The sequence below is a fragment of the Pristiophorus japonicus genome, unplaced genomic scaffold (genome assembly GCF_044704955.1).
Source record: "Pristiophorus japonicus isolate sPriJap1 unplaced genomic scaffold, sPriJap1.hap1 HAP1_SCAFFOLD_223, whole genome shotgun sequence".
Taxonomy (NCBI): domain Eukaryota; kingdom Metazoa; phylum Chordata; class Chondrichthyes; family Pristiophoridae; genus Pristiophorus; species Pristiophorus japonicus.
In genome coordinates, this window is record NW_027251940.1 from 879,740 (window position 1) to 907,500 (window position 27,761).

At 47.9% G+C, this 27,761-nt stretch overlaps 1 protein-coding gene across 1 annotated transcript in view; it reads right to left on the bottom strand.

The window, feature by feature from the left end:
• Window positions 1–27,761, bottom strand: part of p2rx3b (purinergic receptor P2X, ligand-gated ion channel, 3b) — a 161,668-nt gene that overhangs the window by 113,510 nt on the left and 20,397 nt on the right. Inside the window, exons 2-4 of the mRNA XM_070871190.1 lie at window positions 25,216–25,366; window positions 13,054–13,125; window positions 11,346–11,421 (exon numbers count right to left, since the gene is read on the bottom strand). Of these exons, the coding sequence (XP_070727291.1) occupies window positions 11,346–11,421; window positions 13,054–13,125; window positions 25,216–25,366 (299 nt within the window). The remainder of the gene's footprint in view (window positions 1–11,345; window positions 11,422–13,053; window positions 13,126–25,215; window positions 25,367–27,761) is intronic.

Genomic DNA, 27,761 nt, shown 5'->3' on the forward strand with positions numbered 1-27,761 from the left:
TATCTGGACATTGGGATATCTGGACATTGGAGTATCTGGATATTGGTGTATATGGACATTGGGATATCGAGACAATGGGATATCTGGGTATTGGGATATCTGGTCATTGAGGTATCTGGACATTGGTGTATCTGGACATTGGGGTATCTGGACATTGGGATATCTTGACATTGGTATATCTGGACATTGGGGTATCTGGACATTAGGATATCTGGACATTGGGATATCTGACAATTGCGATATCTGGACATTGGGGTATCTGGACATTGGGATATCTGTACTTTGGGGAATCTGGACATTGGGATATCTGGGCATTGGTGTATCTGGGCATTGGGATATCTGGACAATGGCTTATCTTGACATTTGGATGCCTGGACATTGGAATACCTGGGCATTGGTATATCTGGACATTGGGGTATCTGGACATTGGGGTATCTGCACATTGGGATATCGGGAAATTGGGATATCTCGACATTGGGATATCTGGTCATTGGAATATCTGGACATTGGGATACCAGTACATTGGGGTATCTGGACATTGGGATGTCTGGACATTGGGATATCTGGGCATTGCGATACCTGGGAATTGGTATATCTGGACATTGGGATATCTGGACATTGGTCTATCCGGACATTGGAATATCGGGACTTTGGAATATCTGGTCATTAGAATATCTGGACATTGGGATATCAGTACATTGGGGTATCTGGACATTGGGATATCTCGACATTGCGGTATCTGGACATTGGGATATCTGGACATTGGCATATCGGGACATTGGGTTATCTGGACATTGGGGTACTGGACATTGGGATATCGGGACTTTGGGATATCTGGACTTTGGTATATATGGACATTGGGTTTTCTGGACATTTGGATATCTGGACATTAGGATATCGGGACATTGGGATATCGGGACTTTGGGATATGTGGACATTGGGATATCTGGACATTGGGATATCGGGACATTGGGATATCGGGACTTTGGGATATCTGGACATTGGGATATCTGGGCATTGGGATATCAGGACTTTGGGATATCTGGACATTGGTGTATCTGGACATTGGGGTATCTGGACATTGGGATATCTTGACATTGGTATATCTGGACATTGGGGTATCTGGACATTGGGATATCTGGACATTGGGATATCTGGACATTGGGTTATCTGGGCATTGGGATATCTGGACATTGGGATATCTGGACATTGGAGTATCTGGATATTGGTGTATATGGACATTGGGATATCGAGACAATGGGATATCTGGGTATTGGGATATCTGGTCATTGAGGTATCTGGACATTGGGATATCTGGACATTGGGGTATCTGGACATTGGGGTATCTGGACATTGGGATATCTGGACATTTGGATATTGGGACTTTGGGATATCTGGACATTGGGATATCTGGACTTTGGGAGATCTGGACATTGGAATAACGCAACTTTGGGATATCTGATAATTGGCATGTCTGGACATTCGGATATCTGGACATTGGGGTATCTGGACATTGGGATATCAGGACATTGCGTTATCTGGACATTGGCGTATCTGAACATTGGGATGTCTGCACATTGGGGTATCAGGACATTGGGATATCTGGACATTGGGATATCTGGACATTGCGATACCTGGAAATTGGGATATCTGGACAATGGGATATCTGGACGTTGGTCTATCCGGACATTGGGGTATCTGGACATTGGGATATCGGGACTTTGGGATGTCTGGACATTGGGATATCTGGACATTGGGGTATCTGGACATTGGGATATCTAGCCATTGGGATATCTGGGCATTGGAATATCTGGACATTGAGATATCTGGACATTGAGATATCTGGACTTTGGGATCTGTGCATTGTGACATCTGGACATTGGGATATCGGGACATTGGGATATCGGGAAATTGGGATATTGGGACATGGGTGTTTCTGGACATTGGGATATCTGGTCATTGGGATATCGGGACATTGGGATATCTGGATATTGGGATATGTGATGATTGGGGTATGTGGACATTGGGATATCTGGACATTGGGATATCTGGGCATTGGGATGTCTGGGCTTTGGGATATCTGGACAATGGGATATCTGGATATATGGGATATCTGGACATTGGGATATCTGGACATTGGGATATCTGGACATTGGGGTATCTGGACATTTGTGTATCTGGACATTGGGATATCGGGACATTGGGATGTCTGGGCATTGGAATATCTGGACATTGGGGTATCTGGACATTGGGATATCTGGACATTGGGATATTGGGACATTGGGATTTCTGGGCATTGGGATATCGGGACATTGGGATGTCTGGGCATTGAGATATCGGATCATTGGTATGTCTGGACATTGGGGTATCTGGACATTGTGATATCTGGACAATGGGATATATGGACATTGAGATATCTGGACATTGGGCTATCTGGACATTGGAGTATCTAGCCATTGGGTTATCGGGACATTGGGGTATCCGGACATTGGGATATCTGGGCATTGTGACATCTGGACATTGCGATATCTGGGCATTGGGATATCTGGACATTGGTGTATGTGGACATTGGGGTATCTGGACATTGGGATATCTTGACATTGGTATATCTGGACATTGGGGTATCTGGACATTGGGATATCTGGACATTGGGATATCTGGACATTGGGGTATCTGGGCATTGGGATATCTGGATATTGGGATATCTGAACATTGGAGTATCTGGATATTGGTGTATATGGACATTGGGATATCGAGACAATGGGATATCTGGGTATTGGGATATCTGGTCATTGAGGTATCTGGACATTGGGATATCTGGACATTGGGGTATCTGGACATTGGGATATCTGGACATTTGGATATTGGGACTTTGGGATATCTGGACATTGGGATATCTGGACTTTGGGAGATCTGGACATTGGAATAACGCAACTTTGGGATATCTGATAATTGGCATGTCTGGACATTCGGATATCTGGACATTGGGGTATCTGGACATTGGGATATCAGGACATTGGGTTATCTGGACATTGGCGTATCTGAACATTGGGATGTCTGGACATTGGGGTATCAGGACATTGGGATATCTGGACATTGGGATATCTGGACATTGCGATACCTGGAAATTGGGATATCTGGACAATGGGATATCTGGACGTTGGTCTATCCGGACATTGGGGTATCTGGACATTGGGATATCGGGACTTTGGGATGTCTGGACATTGGGATATCTGGACATTGGGGTATCTGGACATTGGGATATCTAGCCATTGGGATATCTGGGCATTGGAATATCTGGACATTGAGATATCTGGACATTGAGATATCTGGACTTTGGGATCTGTGCATTGTGACATCTGGACATTGGGATATCGGGACATTGGGATATCGGGAAATTGGGATATTGGGAAATGGGTGTTTCTGGACATTGGGATATCTGGTCATTGGGATATCGGGACATTGGGATATCTGGATATTGGGATATGTGATGATTGGGGTATGTGGACATTGGGATATCTGGACATTGGGATATCTGGGCATTGGGATGTCTGGGCTTTGGGATATCTGGACAATGGGATATCTGGATATATGGGATATCTGGACATTGGGATATCTGGACATTGGGATATCTGGACATTGGGGTATCTGGACATTTGTGTATCTGGACATTGGGATATCGGGACATTGGGATGTCTGGGCATTGGAATATCTGGACATTGGGGTATCTGGACATTGGGATATCTGGACATTGGGATATTGGGACATTGGGATTTCTGAGCATTGGGATATCGGGACATTGGGATGTCTGGGCATTGAGATATCGGATCATTGGTATGTCTGGACATTGGGGTATCTGGACATTGTGATATCTGGACAATGGGATATATGGACATTGAGATATCTGGACATTGGGCTATCTGGACATTGGAGTATCTAGCCATTGGGTTATCGGGACATTGGGGTATCCGGACATTGGGATATCTGGATATTGGGATATTTCGGCATTGGGATATCTGGACATTGGGATATCTGGACATTGGGGTGTCTGGACATTGGGATATCTGGGCATTTGGGTATATGGACATTGGGGTATCTGGATATTGGAGTCTGTGGACATTGGGGTATCTGACACATTGCTATATCTGGGCATTGGAGTATATGGGCATTGGGATATCTGGACATTGGGATATCTGGGCATTGGGATATCAAGACATTGGGGTATCTGGACATTGGGATATCTGGACATTGGGGTATCTGGACATTGGGATATGTGGGCATTGGGATATCTGGACATTGGGATATCTGGACATTGGGATATCTGGACATCGGGGTATCTGGGCATTGGGATATCTGGACATTGGGATATCTGGATATTGGAGTATCTGGACATTGGTGTATGGGGACATTGGGGTATCTGAACATTGGGATATCTGGACATTGGGATATCTGGACTTTGGGGTATCTGGACATTGGGATATCTGGACATTGGGATATCTGGACATTGGGGTATCTGGACATTGGGATATCTGGGCATTTGGGTATATGGACATTGGGGTATATGGATATTGGAGTATGTGGACATTGGGGTATCTGGACATTGCGATATCTGGGCATTGGAGTATATGGACATTGGGATATCTGGACATTGGGATATCTGGGAATTGGGATATTGGGACATTGGGGTATCTGGACATTGGGATATCTGGACATTGGCAAATCTGGACATCGAGATATCTGGGCATTGGGATATCTGGACATTGGGATATCTGGACATTGGGATATCTGGACTTTGGGGTATCTGGACATTGGGATATCTGGACATTGGGATATCTGGACATTGGGGTATCTGGACATTGGGATATCTGGGCATTTGGGTATATGGACATTGGGGTATATGGATATTGGAGTATGTGGACATTGGGGTATCTGGACATTGCGATATCTGGGCATTGGAGTATATGGACATTGGGATATCTGGACATTGGGATATCTGGGAATTGGGATATTGGGACATTGGGGTATCTGGACATTGGGATATCTGGACATTGGCAAATCTGGACATCGAGATATCTGGGCATTGGGATATCTGGACATTGGTATATCTGGATATTGGAGTATCTTGACATTGGTGTATAGGGACATTGGAGTATCTGAACATTGGGATATCTGCATATTGGGATATCTGGACTTTGCGATACCTGGGAATTGGTATATCTGGACATTGGGATATCTGGACATTGGTCTATCCGGACATTGGAATATCGGGACTTTGGGATATCTGGTCATTAGAATATCTGGACATTGGGATATCAGTACATTGGGGTATCTGGACATTGCGATGTCTGGACATTGCGGTATCTGGACATTGGGATATCTGGACATTGGCATATCGGGACATTGGGGTATCTGGACATTGGGGTACTGGACATTGGGATATCGCTACTTTGGGATATCGGGACTTTGGTATATATGGACATTGGGTTTTCTGGACATTTGGATATCTGGACATTAGGATATCGGGACTTTGGGATATCGGGACTTTGGGATATGTGGACATTGGGATATCTGGACATTGGGATATCGGGACATTGGGATATCGGGACTTTGGGATATCTGGACATTGGGATATCTGGGCATTGGGATATCAGGACTTTGGGATATCTGGACATTGGTGTATCTGGACATTGGGGTATCTGGACATTGGGATATCTTGACATTGGTATATCTGGACATTGGGGTATCTGGGCATTGTGATATCTGGACATTGGGGTATCTGCACATTGGGATATTGGGAAATTGGGATATCTCGACATTGGGGTATCTGGACATTGGGATGTCTGGACATTGGGATATCTGGGCATTGCGATACCTGGGAATTGGTATATCTGGACATTGGGATATCTGGACATTGGTCTATCCGGACATTGGAATATCGGGACTTTGGGATATCTGGTCATTAGAATATCTGGACATTGGGATATCAGTACATTGGGGTATCTGGACATTGCGATGTCTGGACATTGCGGTATCTGGACATTGGGATATCTGGACATTGGAGTATCTGGATATTGGTGTATATGGACATTGGGATATCGAGACAATGGGATATCTGGGTATTGGGATATCTGGTCATTGAGTTATCTGGACATTGGGATATCTGGACATTGGGGTATCTGGACATTGGGATATCTGGACATTTGGATATTGGGACTTTGGGATATCTGGACATTGGGATATCTGGACTTTGGGAGATCTGGACATTGGAATAACGCAACTTTGGGATATCTGATAATTGGCATGTCTGGACATTCGGATATCTGGACATTGGGGTATCTGGACATTGGGATATCAGGACATTGGGATATCTGGAAATTGGGATATCTGGACAATGGGATATCTGGACGTTGGTCTATCCGGACATTGGGGTATCTGGACATTGGGATATCGGGACTTTGGGATGTCTGGACATTGGGATATCTGGACATTGGGGTATCTGGACATTGGGATATCTAGCCATTGGGATATCTGGGCATTGGAATATCTGGACATTGAGATATCTGGACATTGAGATATCTGGACTTTGGGATCTGTGCATTGTGACATCTGGACATTGGGATATCGGGACATTGGGATATCGGGAAATTGGGATATTGGGACATGGGTGTTTCTGGACATTGGGATATCTGGTCATTGGGATATCGGGACATTGGGATATCTGGATATTGGGATATGTGATGATTGGGGTATGTGGACATTGGGATATCTGGACATTGGGATATCTGGGCATTGGGCTGTCTGGGCTTTGGGATATCTGGACAATGGGATATCTGGACATTGGGATATCTGGACATTGGGATATCTGGGCATTGGTGTATCTGGGCATTGGGATATCTGGACAATGGGTTATCTGGACATTGGGATGTATGGACATTGGGATACCTGGGCATTGGGGTATCTGGACATTGGGGTATCTGGACATTGGAATATCTGGGCATTGGGATATCAGGACATCGGGATATCGGGACATTGGGATATCGGAACATTGGAATATTGGGACATGGGTGTTTCTGGACATTGGGATATCTGGTCATTGGGATATCGGGACATTGGGATATCTGGACATTGGGATATCTGGACATTGGGATATGTCGTGATTGGGGGATCTGGACATTGGGATATCTGGACATTGGGATATCTGGGCATTGGGATGTCTGGGTATTGGGATATCTGGACAACGGGATATCTGGACATTGGGATATCTGGGCATTGGGATATCAGTACATTGGGATATCTGGACATTGGGGTATCTGGACATTGGGGTATCTGGACATATGGGATATCTGGACATTGGGATATCTGGACATTCGCGTATCTGGACATTAGGGTATCTGAACATTGGGATGTCTGGACATATGGGATATCTGGACATTGGAATATCTGGACATTGGGATATCTGGACATTGGGGTATCTGGACATTTGTGTATCTGGACATTGGGATATCGGGACATTGGGATGTCTGGGCATTGGGATATCTGGACATTGGGGTATCTGGACATTGGGATATCTGGACATTGGGATATTGGGACATTGGGATGTCTGGGCATTGGGATATCGGGACATTGGGATATCTGGGCATTGGGATATCGGGTCATTGGTATGTCTGGACATTGGGCTATCTGGACATTGTGATATCTGGACAATGGGATATATGGACATTGAGATATCTGGACTTTGGGATATCTGGACATGGAGTATCTAGACATTGGGTTATTGGGACATTGGGGTATCCGGACATTGGGATATCTGGACATTGGGATATCTGGACTTTGGGGTATCTGGTCATTGGGATATCTGGACATTGGGATATCTGGACATTGGGGTATCTGGACATTGGGATATCTGGGCATTTGGGTATATGGACATTGGGGTATCTGGATATTGGAGTATGTGGACATTCGGGTGTCTGGACATTGCGATATCTGGGCATTGGAGTATATGGACATTGGGATATCTGGACATTGGGATATCTGGGCATTGGGATATTAGGACATTGGGGTATCTGGACATTGGGATATCTGGACATTGGGGTATCTGGACATTGGGATATCTGGGCATTGGGATATCTGGACATTGGGATATCTGGACATTGGCATATCTGGACATCGAGATATCTGGGCATTGGGATATCTGGACATTGGGATATCTGGATATTGGAGTATCTGGGCATTGGTGTATAGGGACATTGGGGTATCTGAACATTGGGATATCTGCACATTGGGATATCTGGACTTTGGGGAATCTGGACATTGGGATATCTGGGCATTGATATATCTGGACATTGGAGTATCTGGACATTGGGATATCTGGACCTTGGGTATCTGAGCATTGGGATATGTGGACATTGGGATATGTGGACATTGGGATATCTGGACATTGGTGTATCTGGACATTGGGATATCTGGACATTGGTGTATAGGGACATTGGGGTATCTGAACATTGGTATATCTGGACATTGGGATATCTGGACTTTGGGATATCTGGACATTGGGATATCTGGGCATTGGGATATCTGGACATTGGAGTATCTGGACATTGGGATATCTGGACCTTGGGATATCTGAGCATTGGAATATGTGGACATTGGGAGATCTGGACATTGGAATATCTGGACATTGGTGTATCTGGACATTGGGATATATGGGTCTTGGGGTATCTAGCCATTGGGATATCTGGGCATTGGGGTATCTGGACATTGGGATATCTGGACATTGGGGTATATGGACATTGGGATATCTGGACATTGGGATATCTGGAAATTGGTATATCTGGACATTGGGGTATATGGACATTGGGGTATCTGGACTTTGGGATATCTGGACATTGGGATATCTGGACATTGGGGTATCTGGAGATTGGTATATCTGGGCATTGGGATATCTGGCCATTGGGATATCTGGACATTGGGATATCTGGTCATTGGGATATCTGGACATTGGGATATCTGGGCATTGGGGCATCTGGACATTGGGATATCTGAGCATTGGGATATCTGGACATTGAGATATCTGGACATTGGGAAATCTGGACATTGGTGTATCTGGACATTGGGATATCTGGACATTGGGATATCTGGACATTGGAATATCTTGGCATTGGGATATCAGGACATTGGAATATCTGGGCATTGGGATATCTGGACTTTGGGGTATCTGGACATTGGGATATCTGGGCATTGGAATATCTGGACATTGGGATATCTGGACATTGGGATATCTGGACAATGGGGTATCTGTGCATTGGGATATCTGGACATTGGGGTATCTGGGTATTGGGATATCTGGACATTGGGATATCTGGGCATTGGGATATCTGGACATTGGGATATCAGGACATTGGGATATCTGGACATTGGCGTATCTTGACATTGGTGTATCTGAACATTGGGATATCTGTTCATTGGGATATCTGGACATTGGGATATCTGGGCATTGGGATATCTGGGCATTGGGATATCTGGTCATTGGGATATCTGGACATTGGAATATCTGGACATTGGGGTATCTGGTCATTGCGATATCTGGACATTGGGATATCTGGGCATTGAGATATCTGGACTTTGAGATATCTGGTCATTGGGATATCTGGACATTGGGATATCTGGGCATTGGGGTATCTGTGCATTGGGATGTCTGGACATTGGTGTAGCTGGACATTGGGATATCTGGGCATTGGTATGTCTGGACATTGGTTATCTGGGCATTGGGATATCTGGCCATTTGGATATCTGTCCATTGAGATATCTGGCCGTTGGTCTGTCCGGACATTGGGATATCTGGACATTGGAGTAGCTGGACATTGGCATATCTGGACGTTGAGATATCTGGGCATTAGGATATCTGGACTTTGGAATATCTGGACATTGGCATATCTGTGCATTGGGATATCTGGACTTTGGGATATCTGGACTTTGGGATATCTATGCATTAGGCTATCTGGACATTTGAGTATCTGGACATTGTGATATCTGGGCATTGGGATATCTGGACATTGGGGTATCTGATCATTGTGATAACTGGACATTGGGATATCTGGACATTGGGATATCTGGACTTTGGGGTATCTGGGCATTGGTATATCTGGACATTAGGATATCTGGACATTGTGATACCTGGGCATTGGGATATCTGGTCATTGGAGTATCTGGACATTGGGATATCTGGACATTGTGATATCTGGGCATTGGGATATCTGGACACTGGGATATCTGGACATTGGGATATCTGGACACTGGGATATCTGGACATTGGGATATCTGTGCATTGGGATATCTGGACATTTGTTTATCTGGACATTGTGATATCTGGGCATTGGGATATCTGGACATTGTGATATCTGGACATTGGTATATCTGGACATTGAGGTGTCTCGACATTGTAATATCTGGACATTGGGATGTCTGGACATTGGGATATCTGGACATTGGTATATCGGGTCATTGGGATATCTGGACATTGGGTTATCTGGACATTGTGATATCTGGACATTGGTTTATCTGGACATTGGGATATCTGGACATTGGTAATTTGGGACATTGGGATATCTGGACATTGGGGCATCTGGACATTGGGATATCTGTACATTGGAGTATCTGGACTTTGGGATATCTGGACGTTGGGATATCTGGACATTGGGATATCTGGACATTGGGGTATCTGGACATTGGGATATCTGGACATTGGGATATCTGGACATTGGGATATCTGAACATTGGGATATCTGTGCATTGGGATATCTGGACATTGGCGTATCTGGACGTTGTGATATCTGGACATTGGGATATGTGGACATTGGGATATCTGGACATTGGGGTATCTGGACATTGGTGTATCTGGACATTGGGTTATCTGAACATTGGGATGTCTGGACATGGGGATATCTGGACATTGGCATATCTGGACATTGGGATATCTGGACATTGGGACATCTGATCATTGGGGTATCTGGACATTGGGATATCTGGACGTTGGCGTATCTGGACATTGGGGTATCTGGACATTGGGATATCTGGACATTGGGATATCTGAACATTGGGATATCTGTGCATTGGGATATCTGGACATTGGTGTATCTGGACGTTGTGATATCTGGACATTGGGATATGTGGACATTGGGATATCTGGACATTGGTGTATCTGGATATTGGGATATCTGGACATTGGGATATCTGGACATTGGGGTATCTGTACATTTGGGTATCTGGAGATGTGGACTTCTGGAGGTTGGGACATCTGGTGGTTGGGAGACCTGGAGACAGCGAGAACTGGAGTAATTGTGACTCACCATTGCCCACCTGGTGAGTGTTCGTTTCCCCGCAGTCCTTATCAGACTGACACCTCATCTTTTTGTTGTCAGGATCCTGAATTTGGAATGATAAAAAAACCCCAATTAAACCAAAATAAACCTGGTTCAATAAGAGCTGGAAATGGTCCAGTCTCCATTGATGTTTCATGTCCGAGGGTCTTCACGGAGTGGTCAGCGAATGTGGCCCGAGGGTCTGCAGGAGCAGTCAGTGTGTGGCTCAGAGACATGGGCCATGTACAGTAGACACCTCATGTCGCTGGAGATATACCACCAACAATGTCTCCGCAGGATCCTGCAAATCCCCCGGGAGGACAGACGCACCAACGTTAGCGTCCTCGACCAGGCCCAACCTCCCCAGCATCGAAGCACTGACCACACTCAACCAGCTCCGCTGGGCAGGGCCACACTGTCCGCATCGCCCGACACGAGACTCCCCAAAGCAAGCGCTCTACTCGGAACTCCTTCACGGCAAACGAGCCAAAGGTGGGCAGAGGAAACGTTACAGGGACACCCCCAAAGCCTCCCTGATAAAGTGCAACATCCCCACCGACACCTGGGAGTCCCTGGCCAAAGACCAGTCCGCCCTCAGTGGAGGAAGTGCATCCGGGAGGGCGCTGAGCACCTCGAGTCTTGTCGCCGAGAGCGTGCAGAAACCAAGCGCAGGCAGCGGAAGGAGCGTGCAGCAAACCTGTCCCACCCTCCCCTTCCCTCAATGTCTGTCTGTCCCACCCTCCCCTTCCCTCAACGTCTATCTGTCCCACCTGTGACAGGGACTGTGGTTCCTGTATTGGACTGTTCAGTCACCTAAGGACTCATGTTTAGAGTGAAAGCAAGTCTTCCTCAATTCCGAGTGACTGCCTATGATGAGATATAAGATTTAACTTTAAATTCAAAGATTTAACTCAGCAGCCCGTGTACCAACTCGCACCAAGTCAAGATCACCTATCACCCCCTGTGCTCGCTGACCTATATTCATCTTTATGTTTGGTTACAGTAGCTACCCTCCAATCCATAGGCACTGATCCAGAGTCTATAGACTGTTGGAAAATGACCACCAATGCATCCACTATTTCAAGGGCCACTTCCTTAAGTACTCTGGGATGCAGACTATCAGGCCCTGGGGATTTATCGGCCTTCAATCCCATCAATTTCCCTAACACAATTTCCTGACTAGTTCCTCCTTCTCGCTTGACCCTCGGTCCCTAGTATATCCGGAAGGTTATTTGTGTCTTCTTTATTGAAGACAGAACCAAAGTATTTGTTCAATTGGTCTGCCATTTCTTTGTTCCCCATTATAAATTCACCTGATTCTGACTGCAAGGGACCTACGTTTGACTTCACTAATCTTTTTCTCTTCACATATCTATAGAAGCTTTTGCAGTCAGTTTTTATATTCCCGGCAAGCTTCCTCTCATACTCTATTTTCCCCCTCCTAATTAAACCCTTTGTCCTCCTCTGCTGACTTCTAAATTTCTCCCAGTCCTCAGGTTTGCTGCTTTTTCTGGCCAATTTATATGCCTCTTCCTTGGATTTAACACTTTCCCTAATTTCCCTTGTTAGCCACGGTTGAGCCACCTTCCCCATTTTATTTTTACACCAGCCAGGGATGTACAGGGGCTTCAGTCTCCAGAGGATGGTCCGTGTCCTTATTGCGCACAGCAAGCTCCCAGATAGTGACTGCACTCACCTCTGGACAGGTTCCCTGAACCTGATTCTCTGTGATTCGGGTCGCAGTAACGATGCAGAAAACAGCAGCTCCCTGTTAGAGAGAGAGAAAGAGAGAGTGAGAGAGAGAGAGAGAGAGAGAGAGAGAGAGAGACATCATCTTGTTGCATAAAATATATTTTCCTCATCTCCAACCTCTGGATGTTTTGCCGACAATCTTCAATCTGTGTCCCTCTGGTTACGGACCCTCCTGCCCCAGGTAAATGTTTCTCCTTCGTTACTCTACCATAACTTTGTAATTTTGAACATGTCTATCAAATTGTTATCCTTCTCTGCTCTAAGGAGAACAACCCCAGCATCACCAGTCTCTCCGCACCACTGAATTCCCTCATTCCTGGGATAAGAGGGTTGTCCTACGAGCAGAGATTGCGTACATTGGGCCGATACTCCCTGGAGTTTAACATAGAAACATCGAAAGTAGGTGCAGGAGTTGGCCATTCGGCCCTTCGAGCCTGCACCACCATTCAATATGATCATGGCAGATCATTCACCTCAGTATCCCTTTCCTGCTTTCTCTCCATACCCCTTGATCCCTTTAGCCATAAGGGCCATAACTAACTCCCTCTTCAATATATCTAACGAACTGGCCTCAACAACTTTCTGTGGTAGAGAATTCCGCAGGTTCACAATTCTCTGGGTGAAGAAGTTTCTCCTCATCTCGGTCCTAAATGGCTTACCCCTTATCCTTAAACTGTGACCTCTGGTTCTGGACTTCTCCAACATCGGGAACATTCTTCCTGCATCTAACCTGTCCAATCCCGTCAGAATTTTATATGTTTCTATGAGATCCCCTCTCATTCTTCTAAATTCCAGTGAATATAAGCCTAGTCGACCCAGTCTTTCTTCATATGTCAGTCCTGCTATCCTGGGAATCAGTCTGGTGAACCTTCGCTGCACTCCCTCAATAGCAAGAATGTCCTTCCTCAGATTAGGAGACCAAAACTGAACACAATATTCCAGGTGAGGCCTCACCAAGGCCCTGTACAACTGCAGTAAGACCTCCCTGCTCCTATGCTCAAATCCTCTCGCTATAAAGGCCAACATGCCATTTGCCTTCTTCACCGCCTGCTGTACCTGCATGCCAACTTTCAATGACTGATGTACCATGACACCCGGGTCTCGTTGCACCTCCCCTTTTCCTAATCTGTCACCATTCAGATAATAAACTGCCTTCCTATTTTTGCCACTAAAGTGGATAACCTTACACTTATTCACATTATACTGCATCTGCCATGCATCTGTCCACTCACCTAACCTGTCCAAGTCACCCTGCAGCCTCTTAGCATCCTCCTCACAGCTCACACTGCCACCCAGCTTAGTGTCATCTGCAAACTTGGAGATATTACAAGTGATTCCTTCATCTAAATCATTAATGTATATTGCATAGGACCGAGACTAGACAGGGTAGATGCAGGAAAAATGTTACCGATGTTGGGGAAGTCCAGAACCAGGGGTCACAGTCTAAGGATAAGGGGTAAGCCATTTCGGACCGAGATGAGGAGAAACTTCTTCACTCAGAGAGTTGTTAGCCTGTGGAATTCTCTACCGCAGAGAGTTGTTGAGGTCAGTTCGTTGGATATATTCAAGAGGGAGTTAGATATGGCCCTTACGGCTAAAGGGATCAAGAGGTATGGAGAGAAAGCAGGAAAGGGGTACTGAGGTGAATGATCAGCCATGATCTTATTAAATGCTGGTGCAGGCTCGAAGGGCCTAATGACCTACTCCTGCACCTATTTTCTATGTTTCTATGTTTGTATGTAAATAACTGGGGTCCCAGCACTGAGCCCTGCGGTACCCCACTAGTCACTGCCTGCCATTCTGAAAAGGACCCGTTTATTCCTACTCTCTGCTTCCTGTCTGCCAACCAGTTCTCTATCCACGTCAATACATTACCCCCAATCCCACACTAATCTCTTGTGTGGGACCTTGTCAAAAGCCTTTTGAAAGTCGAAGTTTAGAAGAATGATAGGTGATCTTATTGAAACATATAAGATTCTGAAGGGGCTGGTCATGGTAGTTGTAGAAAGGATGTTTCCCCTCGTGGGGGAATCTAGAACTAGGGGGCATAGTCTCAGAATAAGGGGCCGCCCATTTAAGATGGAGATGAGGAGGAATTTCTTCTCTCAGAGGGTCATGAATCTGTGGAATTCTCTGCCCCAGAGAGCTGTGGAGGCTGGGTCATTGAATATATTTAAGGCGGAGATAGACAGATTTTTGAACGATAAGGGAGACAAGGGATTATGGGGGCGGGCAAGGAAGTGGAGCTGAGTCCATGATCGGATCAGCCATGATCTTATTAAATGGCGGAGCAGGCTCGAGGGGCCGAATGGCCGACTCCTGCTCCTATTTCTTATGTTCTTGACCTGATTCGAGTAAATCTCCTCTCCCAAGGCTTTGAGATCCGTCTTAAAGTAGGAAAGTCAGCAGGAAGATATCGATGGACTGGGCAGATGGGCAGAGAAGTGGCAAATGCAGTTCAATCCGGAAAAGTGTGAGGTAATGTATTTGGGGGAGGGACAACAAGGCAAGGGAATACACAAGAAATGGGAGGATGCCGAGAGGCGTGGAGGAACAGAGGGACCTTGGAGTGCAGGTCCACAGATCCCTGAAGGGAGCAGGCCAGGTGGATAAGGTGATTAAGAAGGTATACGGAATGCTTGCCTTTATTAGCCAAGGCATAGAATACAAGAGCAGGGAGGTTATGCTTGAACTGTATACAACACTGGTTAGGCCACAGCTGGAGTACTGCGTGCAGTTCTGGTCACCACATTACAGGAAGGATGTGATTGCACTGGAGAGGGTGCAGAGGAGATTTACCAGGATGTTGCTGGGACTGGAGCATTTTAGCGATGAGGAAAGATTGGATAGGCTGGGGTTGTTTTCCCTGGAACAGAGGAGGCTGAGGGGAGATTTAATCGAGGTGTATAAAATTATGAGGGGCCTGGATAGAGTGGATAGGAAGGACCTATTTCCCCTTAGTAGAGGGGTCAATAACCAGGGGGGCATAGATTTAAAGTAATTGGAGGGAGGTTTAGAGGGGATTTGAGGGGAAATGTCTTCACCCAGAGGGTGGTGGGGGTCTGGAACTCACGGCCTGAAAGGGTGGTAGAGGCAGAAACCCTCACCACATTTAAAAAGTACTTGGATGTGCACTTGAAGTGCCGTAACCTACAGGGCTACGGACCCAGAGCTGGAAAGTGGGATTAGGCTGGGTAGCTCTTGGTCGGCCGGCACGGAAGATTGGCTGACAAACAGAAAGCAGAGAGTCGGGATAAATGGTTCATTCTCTGGTTGTCAATCAGTAACTAGTGGGGTGCCGCAGGGATCAGTGCTGGGACCCCAACTATTTATCGAAATCAACCACTTGGAAGAAGGGACCGAGTGTAACGTAGCCAAGTTTGCTGACGATACAAAGTTGGCAGGAAAAGCAATGTGTGAGGAGGACATAAAAAATCTGCAAAAGGACATAGACAGGCTAAGTGAGTGGGCAAAAATTTGACAGATGGGGTATAATGTTGGAAAGTGTGAGGTCATGCACCTTGGCAGAAAAAATCAAAGTGCAAATTTTTATTTAAATGGAGAAAAATTGCAAAGTGCCGCAGTACAGCGGGACCTGGGGGTTACTTGTGCATGAAACACAAAAGGATAGTATGCAGGTACAGCAAGTGATCAGGAAGGCCAATGGAATCTTGCAAAGAGGATGGAGTATAAAAGCAGCGAAGTCTTGCTCCGTTTTTTTTCTCCTCCTCCCAAGGTCTCATGGAGCGCTCCCAGCCCCGGACTAAAGTTGACGAGCACCGCACTGCCAGAGGGGCAGTACCGAGGGAGCCCCGCACTGTCGGAGGGGCGGTACTGAGGGAGCGCCGCACTGTCGGAGGGGCGGTACTGAGGGAGCGCCGCACTGTCGGAGGGGCGGTACTGAGGGAGTGCCGCACTGTCGGAGGGGCAGTACTGAGGGAGTGCCGCACTGTCGGAGGGGCAGTACTGAGGGAGCGCCGCACTGTCGGAGGGGCAGTACTGAGGGAGAGCCGCACTGTCGGAGGGGCAGTACTGAGGGAGCGCCGCACTGTCGGAGGGGCGGTACTGAGGGAGCGCCGCACTGTCGGAGGGGCGGTACTGAGGGAGCGCCGCACTGTCGGAGGGGCGGTACTGAGGGAGCGCCGCACTGTCGGAGGGGCGGTACTGAGGGAGCGCCGCACTGTCGGAGGGGCGGTACTGAGGGAGCGCCGCACTGTCGGAGGGGCGGTACTGAGGGAGAGCCGCACTGTCGGAGGGGCGGTACTGAGGGAGAGCCGCACTGTCGGAGGGGCAGTACTGAGGGAGCGCCGCACTGTCGGAGGGGCAGTACTGAGGGAGCGCCGCACTGTCGGAGGGGCGGTACTGAGGGAGCGCCGCACTGTCGGAGGGGCGGTACTGAGGGAGCGCCGCACTGTCGGAGGGGCAGTACTGAGGGAGCGCCGCACTGTCGGAGGGGCGGTACTGAGGGAGCGCCGCACTGTCGGAGGGGCAGTACTGAGGGAGTGCCGCACTGTCGGAGGGGCAGTACTGAGGGAGCCCCGCACTGTCGGAGGGGCGGTACTGAGGGAGTGCAGCACTGCCCAGAGGTGAGAATGTGGAACTCACTACCGCAGGGAGTGGTTGAAGCGAGTATTACAGATACATTTAAGAGGAGGCTTGACACGCATATGAGGGAGTAGGGAATAGAGGGTTATGCTGATTGGAGCGTGGGCAGGAACAGCAGGAGCGTTGAGGTATGGGCGAAGGAGCTGCGAGAGATTGTAGAGCGACGTGATCGGGGCCCAGGAGAGGCGCGAGTTCGGGACCCCGAAGAGGCGAAGGCCCAGGGGCCGCGCGGGCCCAGCCCACACTGTGCGATATGTGTGCGCGCACTAAGTCCATGCGTCAGAGCTGGTCTCCAGTCGTCCTGGTCAACCCTTGCCACTGGACCAAGACCGAGCTCTGTCAAGTCCGCGTGGTGGCTGGTGTACAACGGCCAACCCCACGTTAAAAAAATCCACCCACAGGCACCTTCAGGATGTAGTTCGGGAGCTGGAATATCAGGTCCTTCATTGAAACTGTTGTGTTCCTAACACAGATGAGGCTGCACACAGGGAAGTTAAAGTAACAGTGACCTCAGTCTTTATTAAGACACTCCAGAGTGAGGAACAGGCCTTAGGGGCCGGCTTATATACAGTGCTCCCAAGGGATGCTGGGATCCCTTGGGACTTCAGGGGATGCGCTCCCTGGTGGCGGAACATGGGAGTGCATGCTTTACATAAGAAACATAAGAATTAGGAACAGGAGTAGGCCATCTAGCCCCTCGAGCCTGCTCCGCCATTCAACAAGATCATGGCTGATCTGGCCGTGGACTCAGCTCCACTTACCCGCCCGCTCCCCGTAACCCTTAATTCCCTTATTGGTTAAAAATCTATCTATCTGTGACTTGAATATATTCAATGAGCTAGCCTCAACTGCTTCCTTGGGCAGAGAATTCCACAGATTCACAACCCTCTGGGAGAAGAAATTCCTTCTCAACTCGGTTTTAAATTGGCTCCCCCCGTATTTTGAGGCTGTGCCCCCTAGTTCTAGTTTCCCCAACCAGTGGAAACAACCTCTCCGCCTCTATCTTGTCTATCCCTTTCATTATTTTAAATGTTTCTATAAGATCACCCCTCATCCTTCTGAACTCCCAACGAGTAAAGACCCAGTCTACTCAATCCATCATCATAAGGTAACCCCCTCATCTCCGGAATCAGCCTCGTGAATCGTCTCTGTACCCCCTCCAAAGCTAGTATATCCTTCCTTAAGTAAGGTGACCAAAACTGCACGCAGTACTCCAGGTGCAGCCTCACCAATACCCTGTACAGTTGCAGCAGGACCTCCCTGCTTTTGTACTCCATCCCTCTCGCAATGAAGGCCAACATTGCATTCGCCTTCCTGATTACCTGCTGCACCTGAAAACTAACTTTTTGGGATTCATGCACAAGGACCCCCAGGTCCCTCTGCACCTCAGCATGTTCCAATTTCTCCCCATTCAAATAATATTCCCTTTTACTGTTTTTTTTCCCCAAGGTGGATGACCTCATACTTTCCGACAGTGTATTCCATCTGCCAAACCTTAGCCCATTCGCTTAACCTATCTAAATCTCTTTTCAGCCTCTCTGTGTCCTCTACACAACCCGCTTTCCCACTAATCTTTACAGATACACAACATCACTCCCCCTCAAAGTCAAAGTGAAAACTATTTACAAGGTGAGGCGGTCGGGAGCCTTTCTTTCCCTGGTGGACCGCCTCGGTACAAATGTCTGTTCTGGTGTGTTGGCTGTGCCCTCGCTGGGCTGGCGTGTTGCTGGCCCTGCAGGGCTGCTGGGTGAGCCTGGCCTTGCTGGGCTGTTGGGCATGATGGGTTCGATTTCCTGGTCCGGGGTGGTGTCGTTGGTCCTTTGGGTGTGTGTTGTGGGCTCAATAAAGGTGGTGTCTGCTGTGGGTTGTTCAGGGCAGTCTGTGAACCACAGCCTCGTTTGGTCCAGGTGCTTTCTGCAAATTTGTCCATTGTCTAGTTTGACTACAAACACCCTACTCCTTTCTTTAGCTATCACCGTGCCCGCGATCCACTTGGGACCATGTCCATAGTTTAGCACATACACAGGGTGATTCAGATCAATTTCCCGTGACACAGTGGCGCGACCATCGTTTACATTTTGTTGCTGCCGCCTGCTCTCTACCTGATCATGCAGGTTGGGGTGAACCAGCGAGAGTCTGGTTTTAGGTGCCCTTTTCATGAGTAGCTCAGCCGGGGGCACCCCTGTGAGTGATAGGGGCCTCGTGCGGTCGTTGAGCAGTACTCGGGACAGGCGGGAATGGCTTGATTAGCTCTTGCATTTCAGCGGGGATGCTGGACCAGCTCCCATGCAGTACTCCATTTTTTTCTAGGGACAGCAGAGGATCTTGGCTGGTCCAAGTCCTAATCTGGCGGGCCGTGACAGATGATTTATCATTTTCAAACACTTCCATGACCATCAACAAGTCTGCGGACTGCGCCACCATCAACAAGTTTGCAGGCTGCGCCATTTCCACCCCCTGTGGTGGGCAATGGTAGCCGACTGAGAGCATCCGCACAGTTCTCGGTGCCTGGCCTGTGGCGGATGGTATAGTTATACTCTGCTAGCACGAGTGCCCATCTTTGTATGCGGGCTGAGGCATTAGTATTTATCCCCTTGTTTTCAGCTAACAGGGATATGAGGGGCTTGTGATCGGTTTCCAGCTCAAATTTGAGGCCAAACAGGTACTGATGCATTTTCTTTACACCGAACACACACGCTAATGCCTCTTTCTCAATCATGCTGTCGGCCCTCTCGGCCTTAGACAAGCTCCTGGAAGCATAGGCGACAGGTTGCAACTTCCCCGCAACGTTAGCTTGTTGTAATACACACCCGACTCCGTACGACGACGCATCACATGCTAGCACAAGTCTTTTACACGGGTTATACAACACAAGCAGCTTGTTGGAGCATAAACTGTTTCTGGCTTTCTCAAAAGCAATTACTTGTTTTTTTTCCCATACCCAGTTCTCTCACCTTTACGCAATAACACATGTAGGGGCTCTAAGAGGGTGCTTAACCCCGGTAGGAAGTTACCGAAATAGCTGAGGAGTCCCAGGAATGTTCTGTAGCCTGGGCGCGTTCCTGATAGCCTCTGTCTTGGCATCTGTGGGCCGAATGCCGTCCGCTGCGATCTTTCTCCCCAAAAACTCCATGAAGAGGCATTTCGACCTCTTCAGCCGCAGCCCTCCGCGATCCAGTGGCTGGAGGACCTCCTCCAGGTTTTGTAGGTGCTCGACGGTGTCCCGACCCGTGACCAATATGTCGTCCTGAAAAACCACCATACATGGTACCGACTTGAGTCGGCTCTCCATGTTTCTCTGGAAGATCGCTGCAGCCGACCGAATTCCAAACGGGCATCTGTTGTAGATGAACAGTCCCTTGTGCATATTGATGCAGGTGAGGCCCTTCGAAGACTCCTCCAGCTCCTGCGTCATGTAGGCCGAAGTCAGGTCGAGCTTGGTGAATGTCTTGCCTCCTGCCAGCGTTGCAAATAGGTCGTCTGCCTTAGGTAGCGGGTATTGGTCCTGTAGCGAGAAATGATTAATAGTTACTTTATAATCGCCGCAAATCCTGACCGTGCCATCACTTTTGAGTACAGGAACAATCGGGCTGGCCCACTCGCTGAATTCCACTGGGGAGATGATGCCCTCGCGTTGCAGCCTGTCCATCTCGATTTCCACTCTCTCCTGCGTGTGAGGTACCACTCGCGCCTTGTGGTGAATGGGTCGTGCCTCTGGGACCAAGTGGATCCGCACCTTCGCCCCGGAAAAGTTTCCAATGCCTGGCTCAAAAAGGGAAGGAAATTTGTTAAGAACCTGGGTACATGAGGCCTCATCGACATGTGATAGCGCTCGGATGTCATCCAGGTTCCAGCGGATTTTGCCCAGCCAGCTCCTTCCAAGCAGTGTGGGGCCATTGCCCCGGACAATCCAGAGTGGCAGTTAGTGCACCGTGCCCTCGTAGGTGACCTTGACCATGGCGCTGCCCAGGACAGTGATAAGCTCTTTGGTGTACGTTCTCAGTTTCGTGTGGATGGTGCTCAGGGCTGGTCTGAATGCCTTGTTGCACCACAGTCTCTGAAACATCTTTTTACTCGTGATGGATTGGCTAGCGCCAGTGTCCAATTCCATGGCTACGGGTAAGGCATTCAATTTTATGTTTAGCATTATAGGTGGACATTTCGTTGAAAATGTGTGCACCCCATGTACTTCAGCATCTGCCTCCTCTCGCTGAGGCTCGAAATTGCTTTGATCCACCATGGACCATCTCCCTCTGCCAGGTTTTGGAGAGCTTGCAGCTTGTCTGCAAGCTCGTTGGAGGTGCCCCATTGTTCCACAGCTCTTGCAAACATACCCTTTGAAGCGGCATGCATAGGCTGAATGGAAGCCTCCACAACGCCAACAAGGTGTGAATTGCCTTGCATTCATCCCATGTTGCGGACTCTGAGTCATCTGGGTCACCTGAGGCCTGCTGGCAGTTGCAGACTCGTGGTTTCTGCCCTGTACATTTCTGCTCGCAAACACAGTTCCAGTTAATTTATGAACATTGCTAGCACTTGTGTGCTGAGAGATTTGTTTGGTGTTATCACTGGTGGACATAAACGCCTGCGCTATCGCAATGGCCTTACTGAGGGTCGGAGTCTCTACAGTCAAATGTTTTCGTAGGATGGTCTCGTGGCCAATGCCCAGTACAAAAAAGCCTCTGAGCATCTGCTCCAGGTAGCCATCAAACTCACATTGTCCTGCAAGTCGCCTTAGCTCGGCGACGTAGCTCGCCACTTCCTGACCTTCAGATCGCTGGCACGTGCAGAACCGATACCTCGCCATCAGCACGCTCTCCCTCGGGTTAAGATGCTCCCGAACCAGTGTACACATACAACTTATCTGTGGGTTTCACCGGAGCCAGAAGATTCTTCATGAGGCTGTAGGCCGGTGCCCCGCAGACCGTGAGGAGGACCGCTCTCCTTTTTGCAGCGCTTCCTTCTCCGTCCAGTTCGTTGGCTACAAAGTACTGGTCTAGCCGTTCGACATAGACTTCCCAGTCCTCGCCCTCCGAGAACTTCTCCAGGATGCCCACAGTTTGCTGCAGCTTTGCGTTGGATTCGTATTCTCGTCGCCAGTTGTTGTGTTCCTAACACAGATGAGGCTGCACACAGGGAGGTTAAAGTAACAGTGACCTCAGTCTTTATTAAGACACTCCAGAGTGAGGAACAGACCTTGGGGGGGGGGGCCGGCTTATATACCGTGCTCCCAAGGGATGCTGGGATCTCTTGTGGCTTCAGGGGATGCGCTCCCTGGTGGCGGAGCATGGGAGTGCATGCTTTACAGATACACAACAGCAACACCTGTGAACCCATCCTTTTTTTGGCGTGGAAGCAAGTTGTCATGTACGTATGCCGACAATGTTATGATGTCTGTAACACTGAATGTACTTACCTTCACCCTGTACACGCCTTACCTGTACACCAGAGGGTGCTGCTGCTGGGGACCGAAGGGTCACCTGCACACTGCAGGTAACCCAGCATAACAGGGAGCTCAACTCTTGGTGTCCTCACTCGAGGAGCTGCAATAAAGGACTACAGTCTGTACAGTTCAAGGGGCATACGCCTGCCTTGTGGAGTCATTAACAGAGTGCCTGCATATGCAACACAAGTCATCCTCGTTTCGAGGAACTGCCTATGATGTTGACTTGTATTAATGGTTGACGAAAATAGTTGTAAGGGTGTTTGGCAATGTTTTTTTGAATGTTCTTGTGAATTTTGTGGTGCTTTCTCTCCCCTCTCCTCCTCCCACGGCCTCTCTCAGAGCTCCCCAGGCCCCGGAATAAATTTGGCGAGGTTCCTGCTTTTGCTCCGCGAAAGTTCAACAACCCCTCCCCCGGTGCAGTGCCCGGATGACAAAAATTACTCCGTTGAGAGCAAACTTTAACCAGGCCCGATACGAAAAAGGGCCAAGTGGTAAAATCCTGCCCGAATGTAACAGCAACAGAAATAGGAGCAGGAGTAGGCCACGCGGCCCCTCGAGCCTGCTCCGCCATTTAATACGATCGTGGCTGATCCGATCATGGACTCAGCTCCACTTCCCCGCCCGCTCTCCATAACCCTTCACTCCCTTATCGCTCAAAAATCTGTCTATCTCCGCCTTAAATGTATTCAATGTCCCAGCCTCCACAGCTCTCTGGGGCAGCGAATTCCACAGATTTACAACCCTCTGAGAGAAGAAATTCCTCCTCATCTCAGTTTTAAATGGGCGGCCCCTTATTCTAAGACCATGCCCCCTAGTTCCAGTCTCCCCCATCAGTGGAAACATCCTCTCTGCATCCACCTTGTCAAGCCCCCTCATAATCTTATACGTTTCGATAAGATCACCTCTCATTCTTCTGAATTCCAATGAGTAGAGGCCCAACCTCCTCAAACTTTCCTCATAAGTCAACCCCCTCATCCTCGGAATCAACCGAGTGAACCTTCTCTGAACTGCCTCCAAAGCAAGTATATCCTTTCGTAAATATGGGAACCAAAACTGCACGCAGTACTCCAGGTGTGGCCTCACCAATACCCTGTATAACTGTAGCAAGACTTCCCTGCTTTCATACTCCATCCCCTTTGCAATAAAAGCCAAGATACCATTGGCCGTCCTGATCACTTGCTGTACCTGCATACTAACCTTTTGTGTTTCATGTACAAGTACCCCCAGGTCCCGCTGTACTGCGGCACTTTGCGATCGTTCTCCATTTAAATAATAACTTGCTCTTTGATTTTTTTTTCTGCCAAAGTGCATGACCTCACACTTTCCAACATTATACTCCATCTGACAAATTTTTGCCCACTCACTTAGCCTGTCTATGTCCTTTTGCAGATTTTGTGTCCTCCTCACACATTGCTTTTCTTCTCTGCATCCACCTTGTCGAGCCCCCCTCATAATCTTGTACATTTCGATAAGGTCACCTCTCATTCTTCTGAATCTCAATGAGTCGAGGCCCAACCTCCTCAACCTATTACATAAGAACATAAGAAATAGGAGCAGGAGTAGGCCATACGGCCCCCTCGAGCCTGCTCCGCCATTTAATAAGATCATGGCTGATCTGATCATGGACTCAGCTCTACTTCCCTGCCCGCTCCCCACAACCCCTTATCGGTTAAGAAACTGTCTATTTCTGTCTTAAATATATTCAATGTCCCGGCTTCCACAGCTCTCTGAGGCAGCGAATTCCACAGATTTACAACCTTCTGAGAGAAGAAATTCCTCCTCATCTCAGTTTTAAATGGGCGGCCCCTTATTCTAAGACCATGCCCCCTAGTTCTAGTCTCCCCCCATCAGTGGGAACATCCTCTCTGCATCCACCTTGTCGAGCCCCCCTCATAATCTTTTATAGGTTTCGATAAGATCACCTCTCATTCTTCTCGAAACGTATAAGGTAAGTAGTGGCTCAGAAATGGGACACAGTACTCCAGCTGCAGCCAAACCAGTTTCCTGTGGCTTTGGAGCTCCCCGCCACTGGCCACGGAGAGAAAGCTGGGTTACCTGGGGTGGAATGACATAATCGGCAACGTCCATCACTTTGCGAGTGCCGTCGGAAAGGGTTGATTGACCGTATCCTTTGACCTTGGTTATCACGGTGGACTCAATCGTCGTCTCCATGGACTGGTACGCTTTCTCGTGAATGAACACCCATCTGGAAAAACAACCACACACACGCCTGGCCATTACAAATGATGCGGCAGTGTCGAGGGAGCTTTACTCTGTATCGAACCCCCTGTACCAGCCCTGGGAGTGTTTGATGGGACAGTGCAGAGGGAGCTTTACTCTGTATCTAACCCCCTGTACCTGCCCTGGGAGTGTTTGATGGGACAGTGTAGAGGGAGCTTTACTCTGTATCGAACCCCGTGCTGTACCTGCCCTGGGAGTGTTTGATGGGACAGTGTAGAGGGAGCTTTACTCTGTATCTAACCCCCTGTACCTGCCCTGGGAGTGTTTGATGGGACAGTGTAGAGGGAGCTTTACTCTGTATCTAATCCCGTGCTGTACCTGCCCTGGGAGTGTTTCATGGGACAGTGTAGAGGGAGCTTTACTCTGTATCTAACCCCCTGTACCTGCCCTGGGAGTGTTTGATGGGACAGTGCAGCGGGAGCTTTACTCTGTATCTAACCCCGTGCTGTACCTGCCCTGGGAGTGTTTGATGGGACAGTGTAGAGGGAGCTTTACTCTGTATCTAACCCCCTGTACCTGCCCTGGGAGTGTTTGATGGGACAGTGTAGAGGGCGCTTTACTCTGTATCTAATCCCGTGCTGTACCTGACCTGGGAGTGTTTGATGGGACAGTATAGAGGGAGCTTTACTTCGTATCTAATCCCGTGCTGAAGCTGACCTGGGAGTGTTTGATGGGACAGTATAGAGGGAGCTTTACTCTGTATCTAACTCCGTGCTGTACCTGCCCTGGGAGTGTTTGATGGGACAGTGTAGAGGGAGCTTTACTCTGTATCTAACCCCCTGTACCTGCCCTGGGAGTGTTTCATGGGACAGTGTAGAGGGAGCTTTACTCTGCATCTAATCCCGTGCTGTACCTGCCCTGGGAGTGTTTGATGGGACTGTGTAGAGGGAGCTTTACTCTGTATCTAACCCCATGCTGTACCTGCCCTGGGAGTGTTTGATGGTCAGTGCAGAGGGAGCTTTACTCTGTATCTAACCCGTGCTGTACATGCCCTGGGAGTGTTTGATGGGACAGTTTATAGGGAACTTTACTCTGTATCTAACCCCCTGTACCTGCCCTGGGAGTGTTTGATGGGACAGTGTAGAGGGAGCTTTACTCTGTATCTAATCCCGTGCTATACCTGCCCTGGGAGTGTTTGATGGGACAGTGTAGAGGGAGCTTTACTCTGTATCTAATCCCGTGCTATACCTGCCCTGGGAGTGTTTGATGGGTCAGTGTAGAGGGAGCTTTACTCTGTATCTAACCCCCTGTACCTGCCCTGGGAGTGTTTGATGGGACAGTGTAGAGGGCGCTTTACTCTGTATCTAATCGCGTGCTGTACCTGACCTGGGAGTGTTTGATGGGACAGTATAGAGGGAGCTTTACTCTGTATCTAAGCCCCTGTACATGCCCTGGGAGTGTTTGATGGGACTGTGTAGAGGGAGCTTTACTCTGTATCTAGCTCCATGCTGTACCTGCCCTGGGAGTGTTTGATGGGACAGTGTAGAGCGAGCTTTACTCTATCTCTAACCTGTGCTGTGCCTGCCCTGGGAGTACATATATTATAGAATAACACACCATGCGTTACTTGATATAACATTCCTATGTTATATATTGTATATAATGCACAGAGTGTTACTGGGTATAATGCTCCTGTATATATTATATAATAACACACTGTGTGTTACTGGGTATAACACTCCTGTATATATTGTATAAAAAGACACTGTGTGTTACTGGGTAAGACACTGTGTGTTACTGGGTATAACACTCCTGTATATTTTATATAATAACACACTGTGTGTTACTGGGTATAACACCCTGTATATATTATATAATAACACACTGTGTGTTACTGGGTATAACACTCCTGTACGTATTATGTAATAACACACTGTGTGTTACTGGGTATAACACGCTGTATATATTATATAATAACACACCGTGTGTGACTGGGTATAACACTCTGTACATGTTATATAATAACACACTGTGTGTTACTGGGTATAACACTCTGTGTATATTATATAATAACACACTGTGTGTTACTGGGTATAACACTCCTGCATATATTATATAATAACACACTGTGTGTTACTGGGTATAACACTCCTGTATATATTATATAATAACACACTGTGCGTTACTGGGTATAACACTCCTGTATATATTGTATAATAACACACTGTGCGTTACTGGGTATAACACACCTGTATATATTATAAAATAACACACTGTGTGTTACTGGGTATAACACTCCTGTATATATTATATAATAACACACTGTGTGTTACTGGGTATAACACTTCTGTATATATTATATAATAACACACCGTGTGTTACTGGGTATAAAACTCCTGTATATATTATATAATAACACA